Here is a 17,864-nt window from a genome sequence, read left to right as displayed (position 1 = left end):
TATTGGGTTTTTTAACCTCTCCTGCGCTTACTCTTCTTGTTTAATTTCAGTTTTTTGTTATTGTCTTTTCTTATGGTGCAAAATATATGAATAAAATAAATAAAATAAAAAAACTGACTGCTAACACCCTGAACTGTCTCTGACTGACTGTATACAGTCAGTTCAGACAGAGATACTGATAACCAGGGTTAAACCTCAGGTTACCTAAATGACTCTCAAATTTAGCTTCGCGGAAGAGGACTCTGGACACACATAACAGGGATAGCTGGTTTAGGGATTTCTGGCCTAAATTAAAACACAGCATGCCTATCCTCGTACCAGGGAAGCAGAGACAACTTTCAGGAAACTTTGGTAAACCAAGAATGTTTTTATTTTGTTTTTCTGTTTGAAAAAGTTGTAAATGTTACACTTCTACAATCAAATATTGAATTAAAATATCAGTTGGTGAAAGTTTGTTTTGAAAAACAAAAAAAAACAAAAAAAGGAAATTAATATATCACATCATGGAAAAGAAAGTTATGTTTAATTATATTGAGATTGTAGGTACATTTCATACAAACAGAATAAATATTTATAAAAGTTACTATAAGCTTTGTAGCATTTAAAAAAGACTTAAATCTTTTGCGAGTCCTTTAAAAAGATAAAAAAAATAGGGTTGCATCTCTTCATGTGGGCTGCTGGCTGGAGGCTCTGCCTCTCTGTTCTCCTCGGTTTGATGAAACTTTGAGGATGAGCGGACAGCAGATTTATGAAAGGTTTCTCTCATGTGTGGACTCTCATGTGTGCCTTTAAATGTCCACTTTGTGTAAAAGATTTAGCACACACTGAGCAGCTGAAAGGTTTCTCTCCTGTGTGGAGTCTCATGTGTACCTTTAAATTTCCACTCAGTGTAAAATTTTTCTTACAAACTGAGCAGCTGAAAAGGTTCTCTCCTGTGTGGAGTCTCATGTGTAACTTTAAACTTGCACTCCAATAAAACGTTTTCTTACAAACTGAGCAACTGAAAGGTTTCCCTCCTGTGTGGAGTCTCATGTGTCTCTCCAGATAGAGCTTGAAGCCAAATCTTTTCCCACACTCAGAGCAGCTAAATTGTTTCTCACCAGCACGAAATGAGGAATCTCTGACAGGACGGCCATCTTTTTTCAAACAGTTCAAACCTGACTGAGGTTCTCTGGTCTCCTTCCAATCAGCACTGTCATCAGTCTCAGGTTCAGAAGAGTCTGCAGGCTCGTCACCAGTATCAGGTTGTAAATGTGGCTCTGGATCAGAGTTCCTGTCTGGTTCTGGTCCTCCACAGTCCTCTCCATCAGCTTCTGTTTCCATCTGTTCAGTTTGTGTTTGATGAAGCTGTGAGGACTGGGGTTTCTCTTCATCTTCTTCACTCTTTACAGGGACAGGAGTGAATGTGAACTTGGTGATATCAGCCTCCTCCAGCCCCTGAAGCTGCTCTCCCTCCTGACTGCTCCAAGGTTTCTCCTGTTCCTCTTTAATGTGTGGGGGCTCTGGGTCCTCCTGGTCTTGGTCCAGACTGCAGCTCCCCTCCTGCTGCTCAGAGGGAAACTCTTCTTCTCTCAACGACAGTTGCTGAACGTCTGCAGGAAACACAGAAACACAAAGTGAAGAAAAATACAGTCTGTGTATTCATCTCTGTTTGACACAGATTGTTGAAACTATGGCTTCCAAAATACTTTGGGAATATAAACAGGAACCATAACATGACTTACAAATCTGCTCTGTGTAGGTGAAGAATATTAATTAAACTGCTCTACAACAATGTTACACACAGTAACTATTGTAACTCTAATGTAACTGCATTTAACATACGTAAGTTACTAACGTGCTCTGTGTAAGTGAAGCAAAGTAACTAACCTGCTCTGCGTAACTGAAGTAAAGTCTCTAACCTCCTCTATGTAACTGAAGTAAAGTAACTAACCTGCTCAGCGTAACTAAAGTAAAGTAACTAACCTGCCCTGTGTAACTGAAGTAAAGTAACTAACCTTCTCCATGTAACTGGAGTAAAGTACCTAAACTGCTCTGTGTAACTGAAGTAAAGTAACTAACCTGGATAGTGTAACTGAAGTAAAGTAACTAACCTGCCCTGTGTAACTGAAGTAAAGTAACTAACCTGCTCTGTGTAACTGAAGTAAAGTAACTAACCTGCTCTGTGTAACTGAAGTAAAGTAACTAACCTGCTCTGTGTAACTGAATCTGAGGGTTGAAAACAGCGTCCAGTAGTTTCTGTTGTCGCTCGTTCTTCTCTTTTGAACGACAAAGTTGCTCCTCGTACTCTGCTATCGTTCTTTCAAACAGCCCAAATATCTCTTCAGCAGCCGCAGTCAGTCGCTGCTCCACCAGCGCTCTCACCGTTTGGACTTTAGACATTTTTCACACAGTGACACCAACTTTTTCTCCACACAAACTCTGTCAGAAACACAGTTTGCTCTCCATCAAACAGTCACTCTGACTAGCGGTGTGGTGCAAACCATCTAGCATGCTAAGCTAACTTGAATGTGTTTGTAGTCTTCTGGGAGATGAGTCAGAGGTAAAACATCCAGAAAGAAAAGGTGAACAGCACAAAGTCCATTCAGACAGGTTTATCCGGACACACAGAGGCTCTGACGGATCACAACACAAACTTTCTCACGAACAATAAAGAAACTGCTACGAGCTGCCGTCTTGACTAAACAGCGTGAAGTTAGCCGCATTAAAGACGACAGCTTCCGGGGCAGAGGAGACGACGGATTTCAAAATAAAAGTCCAACATTTCTGAAATGACAGATTTCCTCTGACAAACACACAGGAAGATAAATAATTAAAATAGACTGAAAATATTTCTCAAGGTTGTTGTTTGTGATGCTTCCAGCCACAATACCGGTAATAATAATAATCATAATAATTCAGAAAGTATTAAGAGCACTTCACTCTTTTCACATTTACTAATGTTGCAGCTAAAATAATTTAAATAAGGCATTTAACCAGCAGTTTAAAACGAACAATAGTCAATCAGAATAAAGCAAAAAAAAAAATAACATTCTGTTTTAAAGGAATTATACACTATTTAATATGCAAGTGAACATCAACCTTATTAATAATATAGTGAAGTATTAATGTCTGCTACCCTTATTTTACAGGAGAGTCATTTCAGAGAATTCTAAACGTCCAGAGAACTTTTCAGTGAGAAAAAACAACCTCAGACATCAGCTGACTGCTACAACGACACATACAGTAACTCTACTCTAACTGCAGCGACAACGATTCATGCATGATCATTTCTTAAGTCGTTGAGGTGTTCAGTAGGAGATAGTTCTTAGATGAGATCTTTATATTTAGATTCCTGTCCATTCCTAATGCAAGCCACAATAGCAGTGTTGGTCCGAGTACTTCTGGATGTGGCAGGACTCAGAGTTGTATTTGAAGTCTGCTGTATACAGTGTGAACAGGAATGGAGCCAGAACAGTCCCTTGTGGAGCCCCTGTAATACTCATTAATGTCCCAGAAACACAGTTCCCCAACCTGAGATACTGTGGCCTTCCCATCAGGTAATCAGTGATCCAGGAGATAAAGGAAGATCCACTCCCAGCTCTGTGAGCTTGTTTTTGAGTATGTTGGGTTGGTTATGGTGTTCATTGCGCTTGAAAAATCAAAGAACATGATTCTCACATGATGCCAGTTTCCTCGAGATGAGTAAGGGCACGGTGAAGCATGTAGAGGACAGCATCGTTCACTCCCATGTGTTGTTTGTATGCAAACTGCAGGGGGTTGAGGTTGTCTTTGACTTCAACTCTCAGTAGGTGTACAATCAGCCGCATCAAGGTCTTCATGATGTAAGAGGGTGGAGGGTGTAACAAGGGTGGAGGCTCAGGTGTAAGAGGGGGGGTAGATGTAGCTTAGGAAATGTACACATGTTGAAGAGGAGGAGGAGGAGGAGGAGGAGGAGGAGCATTGGGTGAGGCTGCTGTATTGAATCTGTTGAAGAACTGGTCGAGTTCATCAGCTCTTTCTACATCACCCGCCACTGCACCCGCCACCGCTGTCTTTTCTTGTTGTTGTAGCCAGAGATGGTGTTGATTCCTCTCCACATTTCATGGATGTTGCTGTTCTGTAGATTTCTCTCCAGTTTCTCCTTGTATTCCACCTCTGCTATCTTTAGTCTCTTCTTCAACTTGTATTGTACATGTTTGAGCCGTGCTTTGTCACCATCTCTAAAAGCTGCCTTCTTCTCATTGAGGATTGCCTTTAAATCACTAGTAATCCAAGGTTTGTTATTGTGGAAACAGCGTACAGTCCTTGTAGGTATGACCGTGTCTCTACAGAAGTTCATGTAATCAGTAAAGCAGTCACCCTGTCTGTCAATGTCCATATTGTTCTCCTCTGTTTCCAGCAACATATTCCAGTCTGTACATTCAAAGCAGTCCTTTAGAGCCTCAGTTGCCTCTGGTGTCCATTTCCTGACTGTGAGTTTAGTTGCAGGCTGCCTCCACACACAGGGTATGTAACAAGTCTCCAGAAGAACTAAGTTGTGATCGGATCGACCAATTGGGGGCAAAGCAGTAGCTCTGTAAGCTTGTTTGACATTAGCAAACAGCAGGTCAAGGGTTTTATTTTCTCTGGTGGGACAATTGACGGACTGTGTAAATCCAGTCAAGTGGGAGGAGAGGGAGACATGATTGAAGTCTCCTGATATTATCAAGAATGCTTCTGGGTGTTTAGATAGATAGATAGATAGATAGATAGATAGATAGATAGATAGATAGATAGATAGATAGATAGATAGATAGATAGATAGATAGATAGATAGATAGATAGATAGATAGATAGATAGATAGATAGATAGATAGATAGATAGATAGATAGATAGATAGATAGATAGATAGATAGATACTTTATTTATCCCAAGCTGGGAAATTACAGTGTAGCAGCAGCATTACACACAGAGACAATAACAACACAATTAAATAAAAAGAACAACCTAGGCATACTTCAGCAATAAAATATAAAAATACAATAAAAAATAATGTGTCTAAAGAAGGAGTATGTATTAAGGAGTAGCATTACAGTGCAGAATAAATATGAATATGCAGTATAAAAATGTTGGTGCCATGAAACAAATAAGGTGCAATGAACAGTGTGCATAAAAAACACATAAAGTGCATAACGACGGTATGTAATGAACCAGACTATTTGTTATTGTACAGTGTGATGGCATGTGGCAGGAAAGATTTTTTGTATCTGTCCCTTTGACAGCGGAGCTGGAGCAGCCTGTGAGAGAAGGTGCTCCGCTGTCTTTCTACTGTGTGATGGAGAGGGTGCTGATCATTGTCCATGATGGAGAGGGTGCTGATCATTGTCCATGATGGAGAGGGTGCTGATCATTGTCCATGATGGAGAGGGTGCTGATCATTGTCCATGATAGAGAGGGTGCTGATCATTGTCCATGATGGAGAGGCTGCTGCCCCGGTCACATTTACTCATGCAATTTTTCTAACAGACCAAGCAGGACGTCTTCCACAGCAGCGGGACTTTCTCCTGACTCAGACTCAGGTTGTACAGATGTCTCAGTACAGGAGACAGCTGGCTGGCGCAGGTCTTCAGGATCCTGGGTGTGATACCATCCGGACCTGCAGCTTTACGCTGATGTAGTCTTTCCAGCTGCCTCTTTACCTGGCCTGTAGTCACTGCTGAGGGCGGGTTGGTGCAGATGTCATCAGTGTAGGAGGAGAAGGAGAAGGTGGGGGAGAAGGAGGGGGGCAGATGGAGAGGTGCTGCACTGGAGAATGCTGGGGGGAGGGTAGAGCTATTCGGGACAGTGTGGATGTGTGGGGGGCAGGGGGTGTAGAAGGGGTGGCAGGCGGTGAGCTAAACCTGTTAAAAAAGTGGTTAAACTGGTTTGCTCTGTCCAGGCTCCCTGACATCTGCCTGTCTTTCCCCTTCATCCCTGTGATGTGTTTCATTCCTGTCCACACATCTCTCACACTGTTCTGTTGGAGTTTGGCCTCCAGCTTCCTCCTGTAGGTGTCCTTGCATTAGTCTCTATCCTAGCAAAGAGGTCATGTAGAACTTCACATGGAACTTCAGCAGTTGCCTTGGGTGGAATGTACACAAGTATTGTTATGAAATGACTGAACTCTCTCGGTACGTAATATGGTCTTACTAACTGCCAATAATTTAATGTCTGGACAGCACATCTTCTCCTTGACAGTGTTAAAATAATTGATTATTTTCTATATTGGTAAATTATTTTATGCTTTATTTCTGCTTCTCTGTCTCTGTTCTCTGTGAGTGACGCAGGTCACTATCAAAGGTCAAACCTTGACTGTAATAAATATCTCTATGCATTTATATTAAGTCAGACAATATGATTTGATACATTGATTGTGTTTGTGTGTTAATATTGATGTAGAAAACTATGATTACTTTAATTACATATATTCCATTTGCTTAAACTAATTAAGATTCTATAATCACAAAAAATAGTATTGTCTGTCTTATATTTTTTAACCTTTAAAAGAACATGTAGAACTCTGAAGAATAGTTGGCTCTTGTTATATTTCTGTAGGTCATAATAAGGCAGTATGTTCGTCATAACAAGTTTGTTAGCAGGCCACAAGGCCTTGTCCTGGGTAGCAGTGATTGTTTTGCCCAGGTGGCCTGATGTGTGACGGTATGAAAGAAGACTGGCGAATCAGCGGAGGGGGAAGGCTGGACTTCCTGGAGGAAATCGACCAGCATGTTTTGTAAACAATTGTAAGGTTATTTTAATGGGTTCCAAGGAGAGGGTCGTGGTTCAGACTTCACCAACTGAAACACGTCTGTTTGTATTCAGGGACATGAGTTAATTTTGAACCCAGAGATCTCTGTAAAGTGCACATTTTTTGACGTATTGTAATAAAACTTTTGTTAAACTGAGAAACTTGGACATCTCCAGCTCTTCATTTCCCCATCAATGAATGCGCAGAAAAATGGTGAGGTTTTTTCTGTCGGTGACAGATTATCAATTTTCAAGGTTTCCTCATGCAATTTTTCTAACATTATCGAAAGCCTTTGATTCTGTTGACCACACTATTTTACTTTCCAAGTTACATTGTTATGGTTTTCATGTATTTGGCTTGTAAATTATGTTTCAAATCGTGAACAATTTGTTCCATACTTGGTCCGTTATTGTTCCTTGTTTACATTAATGACCTTGCAACTGTTTCTTCCACTATGCTACCAATACTTTTTGCTGATGATACTAATTTGATTTTGACTCACAGTCACTTTGATTCTTTAATTAGTGAAGCCAATTCTGGCATAATTACATTTTCTGAATGTTTCCAGAAAAATAAGTTAACATTAAATGTAAAAAAAACGAATTTTATTATATTTACAGGGGAAAAAAAATAAATTGTAAATCCAGTGCTAAGATCACTATTGGGGATAACGATATTACCCAGGTTTCCTCTACCAAATTTTTAGGGGTATTAATTGATGAGAGGTTGTCTTGGTCGGAGCATATTAAACTTGTCAATAACAAACTATTGAAATCTATTGGTATGAATGAATGAATGAATGAATGAAGCCTTTATTGTCATTGCACAGAGTAACAAGTACAAGTGGGGCAGCATAGCCAGGCGGCCATCCGGATCAGCAGCCACCCGGCGCAGCTGTCAGACCCGCCTGTCTCACTGGGGGTATGAAGCATCGGAGGCGTGGGTTGGGGGGTGGTTAGGGGAGGGGAGGGTATATGTGGAAGTTCGTGTGTGTAGGCCTGAGACCCGCCTTTGTCAAGCACCAAACAGTTCGTCTCAGTTCGCTGGAATAACAAAAGCGATAAGCCTGGACGTTGCTAAGGAGATGACCTTCCTTCCTGGGCCAGGGCAAAGGAAAGACAGTTCAACAGGTGGTTTTGGGAGTTGAGAGGGGGAGGATGGGATGGTAGTGTCTCACTACATTCCTCAGCAGGGAAGATTAGCAACGGCCTTCGAGCCAAGGCTGTTGTTTGGGGAAGCCAGATAAGTTTGGAATTTGGACTGAGGGTGGAATTGGCAGCGATTTTCTGCTACTAATCCTGTCGATGGTAAAAATGCCCCTCCCGGTCTCCGGATCGTTCCCTCTCTAGGGCTGTCACCCTTTCCTGGATGGTATCCATGGCGCGGTTTGTGACCACAGTCTGAGTTCCGACAGCCCTGGCCATACATTCCATCATCACGGGCAGCTTAATGGGGCCTTTGACAGCTGACACCGTTTCCTTTGTGTTTCGATAAACCAGAGCAAAGCCCAATCCAAACAGCAAAAACCCTGTTATCATGGTTCCGAATAGGTAAAGATCTTCAATGTCCTCCAGAGACAGAGGTGCCAGGCACACGACACGCCACCTGCTCCAGGCGTCCATCGTGTAACCAGCCACAAAAGTCCCCTCGGGACAGGCGGGCTCCCCAGAACCGCGACTTCTCGTCGAGAAGATGGTGTCAATTGCGTTAAGAGACCAGTTGATCAAATACATGGTTTTTGTTTTTTTTGAGAGCAGTGTAGAGAGTCTTCCAAGTTAGACAGTAGACATCAGAAAAATGTGCGGTTTCATATCTCAGAATGCTCTAAATATGCTGTATTATAGTTTAATTTATCCTCATCTCAGTTATTGTAATATTGTTTGGGCCAGCACTTATCCTTCTAATTTATGGAAATTATTAATCACACAAAAGAAATTTGTTAGATTAGCCACCTTCTCAAATTGTTTGTCACCATCTGCCCCTCTGTTTAAGAAACTTCATATATTGTCAGTCTACGATATTAATATACTTCAATCATGCATATTGATTTATAAATATAATTATCTTTCCCACTTGCTGCCCAAATCTTTTCATGAATTTTTTTACAGTTAACTCTCAGATCTATTCTTACAACACAAGACACACCAATAAACTTCATCTTCCTTTTTGTCGCACTACACATACTCAGTTTTCTTTTGCTTACAGAGGCTCCATACTTTGGAATTCTCATATTCATGTAGTTAAATTATCTTCATCCCTTAATAATTTTGAGTTAAGATTGAAAGCTTACCTGTTAAATCAAGACTCTGTATAGTTTATTTTCCAGTATAGTTGTCATTGGATCATTATCTCTTATACACTCAAATACAGTTAATTTACCCTTATACACACTGATGTTTTTATTTCTGACTATTTTGTGTGTGTGCTATACAATGGCACTTGTATTGCTTTCTTTTTTGCTGTTTTTTGTTGTTGCTTTCTCTCTTTGTTGTTGTTGACTTACTTTTGAATTTTTGTATATTTCTTGGGCAGGTGCTTTATATAAGCCCATATAGGGTTTTTTAACCTCTCCCGCACTTACTATTCTTGTTTAATTTCTGTTTTTTGTTATTTTATTTTCTTATGGTGCAAAATAAATAAATAGAAAAAAAAACTGACTGTTAACAGCCGAAAATGATTGTTAACAGCCTGAACTGTCTCTGACTGACTGTTAACAGTCAGTTCAGACAGAGATACTGATAAACAGGGTTAAACCTCAGGTTACCTCAGTGACCCTCAAATCCAGCTTCGTAGCAGAGGACTTTGGACACACATAACAGGGATAGCTGGTTTAGGGATTTCTGGCCTAAATTAAAACACAGCATGCCTATCCTCGTAACACAAACTGAAGCAGGGACAACTTTCAGGAAACTTTGGTAAACCAAGAATGTTTTTATATATTTTTTCTGTTTAAAAAAGTTGTAAATGTTACACTTCTACAATCAAATATTGAATTAAAATATCAGTTGATGAAAGTTTGTTTTGAAAAAAATAAAAAAAATAAAAAAATTAATATCATATCACATCATGGAAAAGAAAGTATTGTTTAATTATATTGAGATTGTAGGTACATTTCATACAAACAGATTACATTTTTATAAAAGTTACTACAAGCTTTGTAGCATTTAAAAAAGACTTGAAAATCTTTCTTGAGTCCTTTAAAAAGATTGAAGAAGATGTTTGCATCTCTTCATGCGGGCTGCTGGCTGGAGGCTCTGCCTCTTTGTTCTCCTCAGTTTGATGAAACTTTGAGGATGAACGGCCAGCACATTTATGAAAGGTTTCTCTCATGTGTGGAGTCTCATGTGTTTCTTCAAAGTTTCACAATGTTTAAAAGTTTTCTTACAAACTGAGCAGCTGAAAGGTTTCTCTCCTGTGTGGACTCTCATGTGTGACTTTAAATGTCCACTCCATGTAAAAGTTTTCTTACAAACTGAGCAGCTGAAAGGTTTCTCTCCTGTGTGGACTCTCATGTGTGACTTTATATGTCCACTCCGTGTAAAAGTTTTCTTACAAACTGAGCAGCTGAAAGGTTTCTCTCCTGTGTGGAGTCTCATGTGTGACTTTAAAGTTCCACTCTCTGTAAAAGTTTTCTTACAAACTGAGCAGCTGAAAGGTTTCTCTCCTGTGTGGAGTCTCATGTGTGACTTTACAGTTCCACTCTGTGTAAAAGTTTTCTTACAAACAGAGCAGCTGAAAGGTTTCTCTCCTGTGTGGAGGCTCATGTGTGCCTTTAACTGTCCACTCAGTGTAAAAGTTTTCTTACAAACTGAGCAGCTGAAAGGTCTCTCTCCTGTGTGGAGTCTCATGTGTGACTTTAAAGTTCCACTCAGTGTAAAAGTTTTCTTACAAACTGAGCAGCTGAAAGGTCTCTCTCCTGTGTGGAGACTCATGTGTGACTTTAAATGTGCACTCCGTGTAAAAGTTTTCTTACAAACTGAGCAGCTGAAAGGTCTCTCTCCTGTGTGGAGTCTCATGTGTGACTTTAAAGTTCCATTCAGTGTAAAAGTTTTCTTACAAACTGAGCAGCTGAAAGGTCTCTCTCCTGTGTGGAGTCTCATGTGTGACTTTAAATGTCCACTCTGTGTAAAAGCTTTCTTACAAACTGAGCAGCTTAAACGTTTCTCTACTGTGTGGAGTCTCATATGTCTCTTCAAATGGTACTTGTAGCCAAATCTTTTCCCACACTCAGAGCAGCTAAATCGTTTCTCATCAGCACTAAATCTGGAATCTCTGACAGGGCCGCCATCTTTTTTCAAACAGTTCAAACCTGACTGAGGTTCCCTGGTCTCCTTCCAGTCAGCACTGTCATCAGTCTCAGGTTCAGAAGAGTCTGCAGACTCGTCCTCAGTATCAGGTTGTAAATGTGGATCTGGATCAGAGTTCCTGTCTGGTTCTGGTCCTCCACAGTCCTCTCCATCAGCTTCTGTTTCTATCTGTTCAGTTTGTGTTTGATGAAGCTGTGAGGACTGAGGTTTCTCTTCATCTTCTTCACTCTTCACAGGGACAGGAGTGAATGTGAACTTGGTGATATCAGCCTCCTCCAGCCCCTGAAGCTGCTCTCCCTCCTGACTGCTCCAAGGTTCCTCCTGTTCCTCTTTAATGTATGGGGGCTCTGGCTCCTCCTGGTCCTGGTCTTGGTCCAGACTGCAGCTCCTCTCCTGCTGCTCAGAGGGAAACTCTTCTTCGCTCACCGACAGCTGCTGAACGTCTGCAGGAAACACAGAAACACACATTGAGGAAAAATACACAGTCTGTGTATTCATCTCTGCTTGACACAGATTGTTGAAACTATAGCTTCCAAAATGCTTTGGGAATATAAACAGGAACCATAACATAACTTACAAACCTGCTCTGTGTAGGTGAAGAATATTAATTACACTGCTCTACAACAATGTTACACACAGTAACTATTGTAACTCTAATGTAACTGCATTTAACATACGTAAGTAACTAACCTGCTCTGTGTACGTGAAGTAAAGTAACTAACCTGCTCTGTGTAACTGAAGTAAAGTAACTAACCTGCTCTGTGTAGCTGAATCTGAGGGTTGAAAACAGCGTCCAGTAGTTTCTGTTGTCGCTCATTCTTCTCTTTTGAACGACAAACTTCCTCCTCGTACTCTGCTATCGTTCTTTCAAACAGCCCAAATATCTCTTCAGCAGCCGCAGTCAGTCGCTGCTCCACCAGCGCTCTCACCGTTTGGACTTTAGACATTTTTCACACAGTGACACCAACTTTTTCTCCACACAAACTCCGTCAGAAACACAGTTTGCTCTCCATTAAACAGTCACTCTGACTAGCGCTGTGGTGCTAACCAGCTAGCATGCTAAGCTAACTTGAATGTCTTTGTAGTCTTCTGGGAGATGAGTCAGAGGTAAAACATCCAGAAAGAAAAGGTGAACAGCACAAAGTCCATTCAGACAGGTTTATCCGGACACACAGAGGCTCTGACGGATCACAACACAAACTTTCTCACGAACAATAAAGAAACTGCTACTAACTGCCGTCTTGATTAAACAGCGTGAAGTTAGCCGCATTAAAGACGACAGCTTCCGGGGCAGGTGAGACGATGGATTTCAAAATAAAAGTCCAAAATTTCTGAAATGACAGATTTCCTCTGATAAACACACAGGAAGATAAATGATTAAAATAGACTGAAAATATTTCTCAAGGTTGTTGTTTGTGATGCTTCCAGCCACAATACGGGTCATAATAATAATAATCATAATAATTCAGAAAGTATTAAGAGCACTTCACTCTTTTCACATTTACTAATGTTGCAGCTAAAATAATTTAAATAAGGCAATTAACCAGCAGTTTATTTTCTGAATGTTTCCAGAAAAATAAGTTAACATTAAATGTAAAAAAAACAAATTTTATTATATTTACAGGAAAAAAATGAAAAATATTGTAAATCCAGTGCTAAGATCACTATTGGGGATAACGATATTACCCAGGTTTCCTCCACCAAATTTTTAGGGGTATTAATTGATGAGAGGCTGTCTTGGTCGGAGCATATTAAATTTGTCAATAACAAACTATTGAAATCTATTGGTATCATCAGAAAAATGTGCGGTTTCATATCTCAGAATGCTCTAAATATACTGTATTATAGTTTAATTTATCCTCATCTCAGTTATTGTAATATTGTTTGGGCCAGCACTTATCCTTCTAATTTACGAAAATTATTAATCACACAAAATAAATTTGTTAGATCAGCCACCTTCTCAAATTGTTTGTCACTATCTGCCCCTCTGTTTAAGAAACTTCATATATTGTCAGTCTCCGATATTAATATACTTCAATCATGCATATTGATTTATAAATATAATTATCTTTCCCACTTGCTGCCCAAATCTTTTCATTAATTTTTTTATAGTTTACTCTCAGATCTATTCTTACAACACAAGACACACCGATAAACTTCATCTTCCTTTTTGTCGCACTACACATACTCACTTTTCTTTTGCTTACAGAGGCTCCATACTTTGGAATTCTCATATTCATGTAGTTAAATATGGTTTTGTTAGAAAAATTGCATGAGGAAACCTTGAAAATTGATAATCTGTCACCAACAGAAAAAACCTCACCATTTTTCTGCGCATTCGTTGATGGGGAAATGAAGAGCTGGAGACGTCCAAGTTTCTCAGTTTAACAAAGTTTTATTACAATACGTCAAAAAATGTGCACTTTACAGAGATCTCCGGGTTCAAAATTAACTCATGTCCCTGAATACAAACAGACGTGTTTCAGTTCGTGAAGTCTGAACCACGACTCTCTCCCTGGAACCCATTAAAATAACCTTACAATTGTTTACAAAACATGCTGGTCGATTTCCTCCAGGAAGTCCCGCCCTCTTGATCGCTGATTCGCCAGTTTTAATTAATACAACGGCACGTCAATGCCAGCTGGGCATACGATCTTGCTGCCCCGGACAAGGCCATCCTGACATGGCCTCTTCTCCAGGACATTCAACAAAAAACATTCTGTCTTGTTTTGTCTCACAAAGATATTATGTCTACAGAGTCAAAGGAATTTAACTGTCTCACATAGATTCTAAAAGTCTAAAAAATATCAAACAGGCGATGAAATATATGTAGTCAAAGTTTCTAAACCAAAATTAACACACAAACATAATCATTGTATCAAATCATATTGTCTGACTTAATATAAATGCATAGAGATATTTCACTCAAGGTTTGACCTTTGACCTGCGTCACTCACAGAGACAGAGACAGACACAGGGACAGACACCAGGAAGTCAAACAACAGAGAAGCAGAAATAAAGCATAAAATCATTTACAAATATAGAAAATAATCAATTTTTTTAACAGAGGTTATGGCGAGGCTGCAGAGCGGGGGTTAAACATAGGATGGGGAAGAGGAAGTTTAAGCCCTATATCCCTGCAGTCATCACTGGAAACGTGAGAAGTTTAGCAAATAAAGTGGACGAACTGGAAGCACTCGCCGGGACACAGAGGGAGTACAGGGAGTCCAGTATCATGTGTTTCACGGAAACGTGGCTGCACGACCTGATACCGGACTCAAACGCCACCATTACCGGCTTACAGGTGCGAGCCGACAGAGACACCGCTGCGACCGGTAAGAAGAAAGGAGGGGGGCTTGCCGTGCTCGTAAACAACAGGTGGTGTCATCCCGGGCACGTCACGGTTAAAGAGTGGGTCTGCAGCCCAGACATCAAGCTCGTCGCCGTCGGACTTCGTCCATATTATTTGCCGAGGGAGTTTTCCAGTGTCATCGCCATCACTGTTTACATTCCTCCGTCTGGAAACGCAGAAGCAGCTTGTGACATCATCCACACTGTGACTGCAGCACTACAGACACAACAACCTGGAGCCTTCATGTTCATTACAGGTGACTTCAACCATGTGTCTCTCTCATCCACTCTCCCAACCTTCTTCCAGTTTGTTAAATGTGCCACCCGGGAAAATAAGACTTTGGACCTGCTGTACACAAATGTTAAGGATGCGTACAGCTCCACCGCCCTGCCACCGCTTGGCAGGTCGGATCACAACCTTGTCCTGCTCTCACCATCATACAAGCCTGTGGTTCAGCAGCACCCAGTCACAGTGAGGACAGTGAAGAAGTGGTCTCCTGAGGCCATGGAAACACTGTGTGGAGCGCTGGAGGCCACTGACTGGGATGCTCTGTATGAGCCACATGGTGAGGACATTGATGGCCTGACTGACTGTGTCTCTGAGTACATTGGGTTCTGCATTGACAACTCCATCCCCACTAAACAGGTCCGCTGTTACCCAAACAACAAACCGTGGGTAACCAGCGACCTGAAGGCTCTTCTAAACAAGAAGAAGAGAGCTTTTAGATCACGGGACAGTGCAGAACTCAAACGTGTACAAAGGGAGCTCAAACGCAGCATCAGGGAGAGTAAGGAGAAATACAGAAGGAAACTGGAGCACAAACTGGAAGACAACAACACCAGGGACGCTGGAGTGGGATGAGAGAGATCACTGGCTTCCAGAGGAGAGGTGGGGGAGCAGCAGTGGAGGGGAATGTGGAACGTGCGAAGGAGCTGAACCTTTTCTTCATTAGGTTCAACTCCAACCACCCCACCCCCGGCAGCCCCTCTACTGCTTCTCTGAACAACAACCTCCCATCTCCCCCCATCACCTCCTGCCCCACACCACCCCCGTCACCTCCGCCCACCCCCCCAATGACTTTGACCACAGACCCTTTTACACCTCCAGTCCCCAGGACATCCACACATCCCCCACAGCCCCCACACCACCTCCAGCAGCAGACACCTCTCTGCACCATCACCGTCGACACCCCCCCAGTCTGGACTGCACATCACTTCCAGCCAGGTGAGGAGAGAGCTGGAGAGGCTCAAGCAGAGGAAAGCTGCTGGACCGGACCGCATCAGCATGTGTTGAAGGCGTGTTCCAGCCAGCTCTGTGGAGTTCTGCAGCACCTCTTCAACCTGAGCCTTCACCTTCAGAGAGTGCCAGTGCTCTGGAAAACATCCTGCCTGGTCCCAGTGCCCAAAAAAGGACGTCCTGCTGAACTGGAGGACTACAGGCCAGTAGCACTGACCTCTCACATCATGAAGGTCATGGAGAGACTGGTCCTGGCACACCTCAGACAGCTGGTGTGGCCACTACAAGACACCCTGCAGTTTGCATATCAGCCCCGTGTTGGGGTTGATGATGCAATCATCTACCTGCTGCAGAGGGCTCACTCCTCCCTGGACAGACCCAACACCTCAGTCCGAATCATGTTCTTCGACTTCTCCAGTGCCCTCAACACCATCCAGCCCAGACTGCTGAAGGCCAAACTGGAGAACACACAGGTTGGCGCTCCCCTCATCACTTGGGTCTATGACTATCTGACGAGCAGGCCGCAGTTTGTGAGATTACAGAACTGTGTGTCTGATCGTCTGATCAGTAACATCGGCGCCCCCCAGGGGACTGTACTGTCCCCCTTCCTCTTCACCACATACACTGCTGACTTTCAGTACTGCACTGAGTCGTGTCATCTGCAGAAGTTCTCTGATGACACGGCCATTGTGAGGTGTGTTGAGGGCGGAGGGGAGGCTGAGTCATCAAAGCAAAGGACGCCAACAGACTGACCAAACTGATCAGGAAGGCGGAGTCTGTTGTTGGCTCCAAGCTTGTCACCCTGGAGGAGGTGGTGGAGGACAGGATGCTGGCAAAACTGCTGGCAGTCATGGACAATCCCTCTCACCCCCTCCACAAAACACTGGACAGGCTAAAGAGCAGCTTCAGCCACAGACTCATTCAACCCCGCTGCTCCAAGGAACGATACAGAAAGTCGTTTCTTCCTTCTGCAATAAGACTATACAACTCATCTACCTCTGCCAGAACCAACATTACTGAGATGCACTAAACCAGACATGTCCAAACTATTCCACAAAGGGCCGTGTGGCTGCAGGTTTTCGTTCCAACCAAGCAGCAGCACACCAGACTTGACTCAGTTAATCAACTGATCTCAGTCTTCACACAGTTTATTGGTCAAACTGTGTGCTTTTGCTTGGTTGAAACGAAAACCTGCAGCCACACGGCCCTTTGTGGAATAGTTTGGACATGCCTGCACTAAACCTTTGCACTAAATCTATGCACGACACTTTGCTATGTTATTAATATTATTACTATTATTATTATTATATATACTGTTGCTGCCATTATTACTATTATTACTATATACTGTAATATACTACTATTATTATTATACCGGCCCTACCGGCCTTATATATTATTATTATTATTATTTTGTGTGCTTGCTTGCAAAAGCACACTAATTGTTATTCCGTGGGCTTAATTTTATTATTCTTCCGTTTCTTCCGTGGTGTTTTTTCGGTCGACTACTCCTCCCAGAGTTTTGGTCACACATACACAAAAAAGGTATCAAACCGACGGGCTCGCCCATGACAAGTGTGCTATGACTTTTCTAAGGGTTTCGACAAACGGTTTTCAAATTATTGGGCAAAAACACGTCAAAAAATCCCCCCAATGTAACCCTATGGAGAGTCTAGAGTGGTGATGTCATCAAACAGAGTGTAGAGGGAGAGAAAGAATTGTCAAAAAATTAATTTGAAAACTGCGCTCCAGGCCGCAAATTTCACTCTACAGAAATAATTTATACATAGAAATGTAGGAAAATTTGTCCCCTCACTCACAATCCCCTGGTAAAGCTGTCAGAGTTATAGTTTTGGCGCAAGACGCACAGATGCACAAACAAAACGCACCAACTGCCTCATTGGCTCCCATATTAAAAATGCAGGAAGATTTATCAAAAAAAAAAATTTAACAGTTTTTTTAGATCGCTCTAACAAAGCTATTTTTTCATTTTTGTTAAAAAAAAACATATGTAGACGTTCAGGAAGAACTCAGGACGCTCAAAGTGAAGTCGGAACAATGATAGGTATTATGGTTTTGTCAAAAATGCTTTCTGTTCGAGGCCAGAAATTTCAGTTTTTCCACCTCTGGCCACTCTTCCGGAACGTTCCGTTGATTGCTCTGCTCTGATTGGTCGACCCCACCAGCCACCGGGTTGCTTAGCTACCAAAGCCCCCCCCT

General features: G+C 41.9%; 2 protein-coding genes across 3 annotated transcripts; both read right to left on the bottom strand.

The window, feature by feature from the left end:
- Positions 1-504: 504 nt before the first annotated feature.
- LOC131984873 (zinc finger protein 37 homolog) lies at positions 505-2,679 on the bottom strand. Its single transcript, XM_059349864.1, has 2 exons — positions 2,190-2,679; positions 505-1,592 (listed from the first exon to the last, which is right to left on the bottom strand). Exons 1-2 carry the CDS (start codon positions 2,380-2,382, stop codon positions 763-765), a joined length of 1,023 nt encoding a protein of 340 aa, XP_059205847.1. The 5' UTR covers positions 2,383-2,679; the 3' UTR covers positions 505-762.
- A 7,007-nt stretch (positions 2,680-9,686) lies between these two features.
- Positions 9,687-12,292, bottom strand: LOC131984826 (gastrula zinc finger protein XlCGF57.1-like). Of its 2 annotated transcripts, XM_059349805.1 has the most exons (3): positions 11,811-12,292; positions 10,702-11,499; positions 10,351-10,549 (listed from the first exon to the last, which is right to left on the bottom strand). In XM_059349805.1, exons 1-3 carry the CDS (start codon positions 12,001-12,003, stop codon positions 10,467-10,469), a joined length of 1,074 nt encoding a protein of 357 aa, XP_059205788.1. In that variant the 5' UTR covers positions 12,004-12,292; the 3' UTR covers positions 10,351-10,466. The 2 variants fall into 2 exon arrangements, with proteins under 2 accessions (XP_059205787.1, XP_059205788.1); XM_059349804.1 differs by having other exon boundaries at positions 9,687-11,499.
- Between the last annotated feature and the right edge of the window lie 5,572 nt (positions 12,293-17,864).

This window comes from Centropristis striata, chromosome 14 (genome assembly GCF_030273125.1).
Source record: "Centropristis striata isolate RG_2023a ecotype Rhode Island chromosome 14, C.striata_1.0, whole genome shotgun sequence".
Lineage (NCBI taxonomy): Eukaryota > Metazoa > Chordata > Actinopteri > Perciformes > Serranidae > Centropristis > Centropristis striata.
Note: the sequence above shows the minus strand (reverse complement) of the source record. Positions and strands in the feature narration are given on the sequence as shown.

What these genes read in the sequence shown, in the direction of transcription:
- LOC131984873 (XM_059349864.1), bottom strand. Translation starts at nt 2,382, where the DNA reads ATGTCTAAAGTCCAAACGGTGAGAGCGCTGGTGGAGCAGCGACTGACT. An exon ending in GATTCAGTTACACAGAGCAG is followed by an intron (nt 1,593 to 2,189) that starts GTTAGTTACTTT and finishes TGTTTCCTGCAG; the next exon opens with ACGTTCAGCAACTGTCGTTG.
- LOC131984826 (XM_059349804.1), bottom strand. Translation starts at nt 12,003, where the DNA reads ATGTCTAAAGTCCAAACGGTGAGAGCGCTGGTGGAGCAGCGACTGACT. An exon ending in GATTCAGCTACACAGAGCAG is followed by an intron (nt 11,500 to 11,810) that starts GTTAGTTACTTT and finishes TGTTTCCTGCAG; the next exon opens with ACGTTCAGCAGCTGTCGGTG.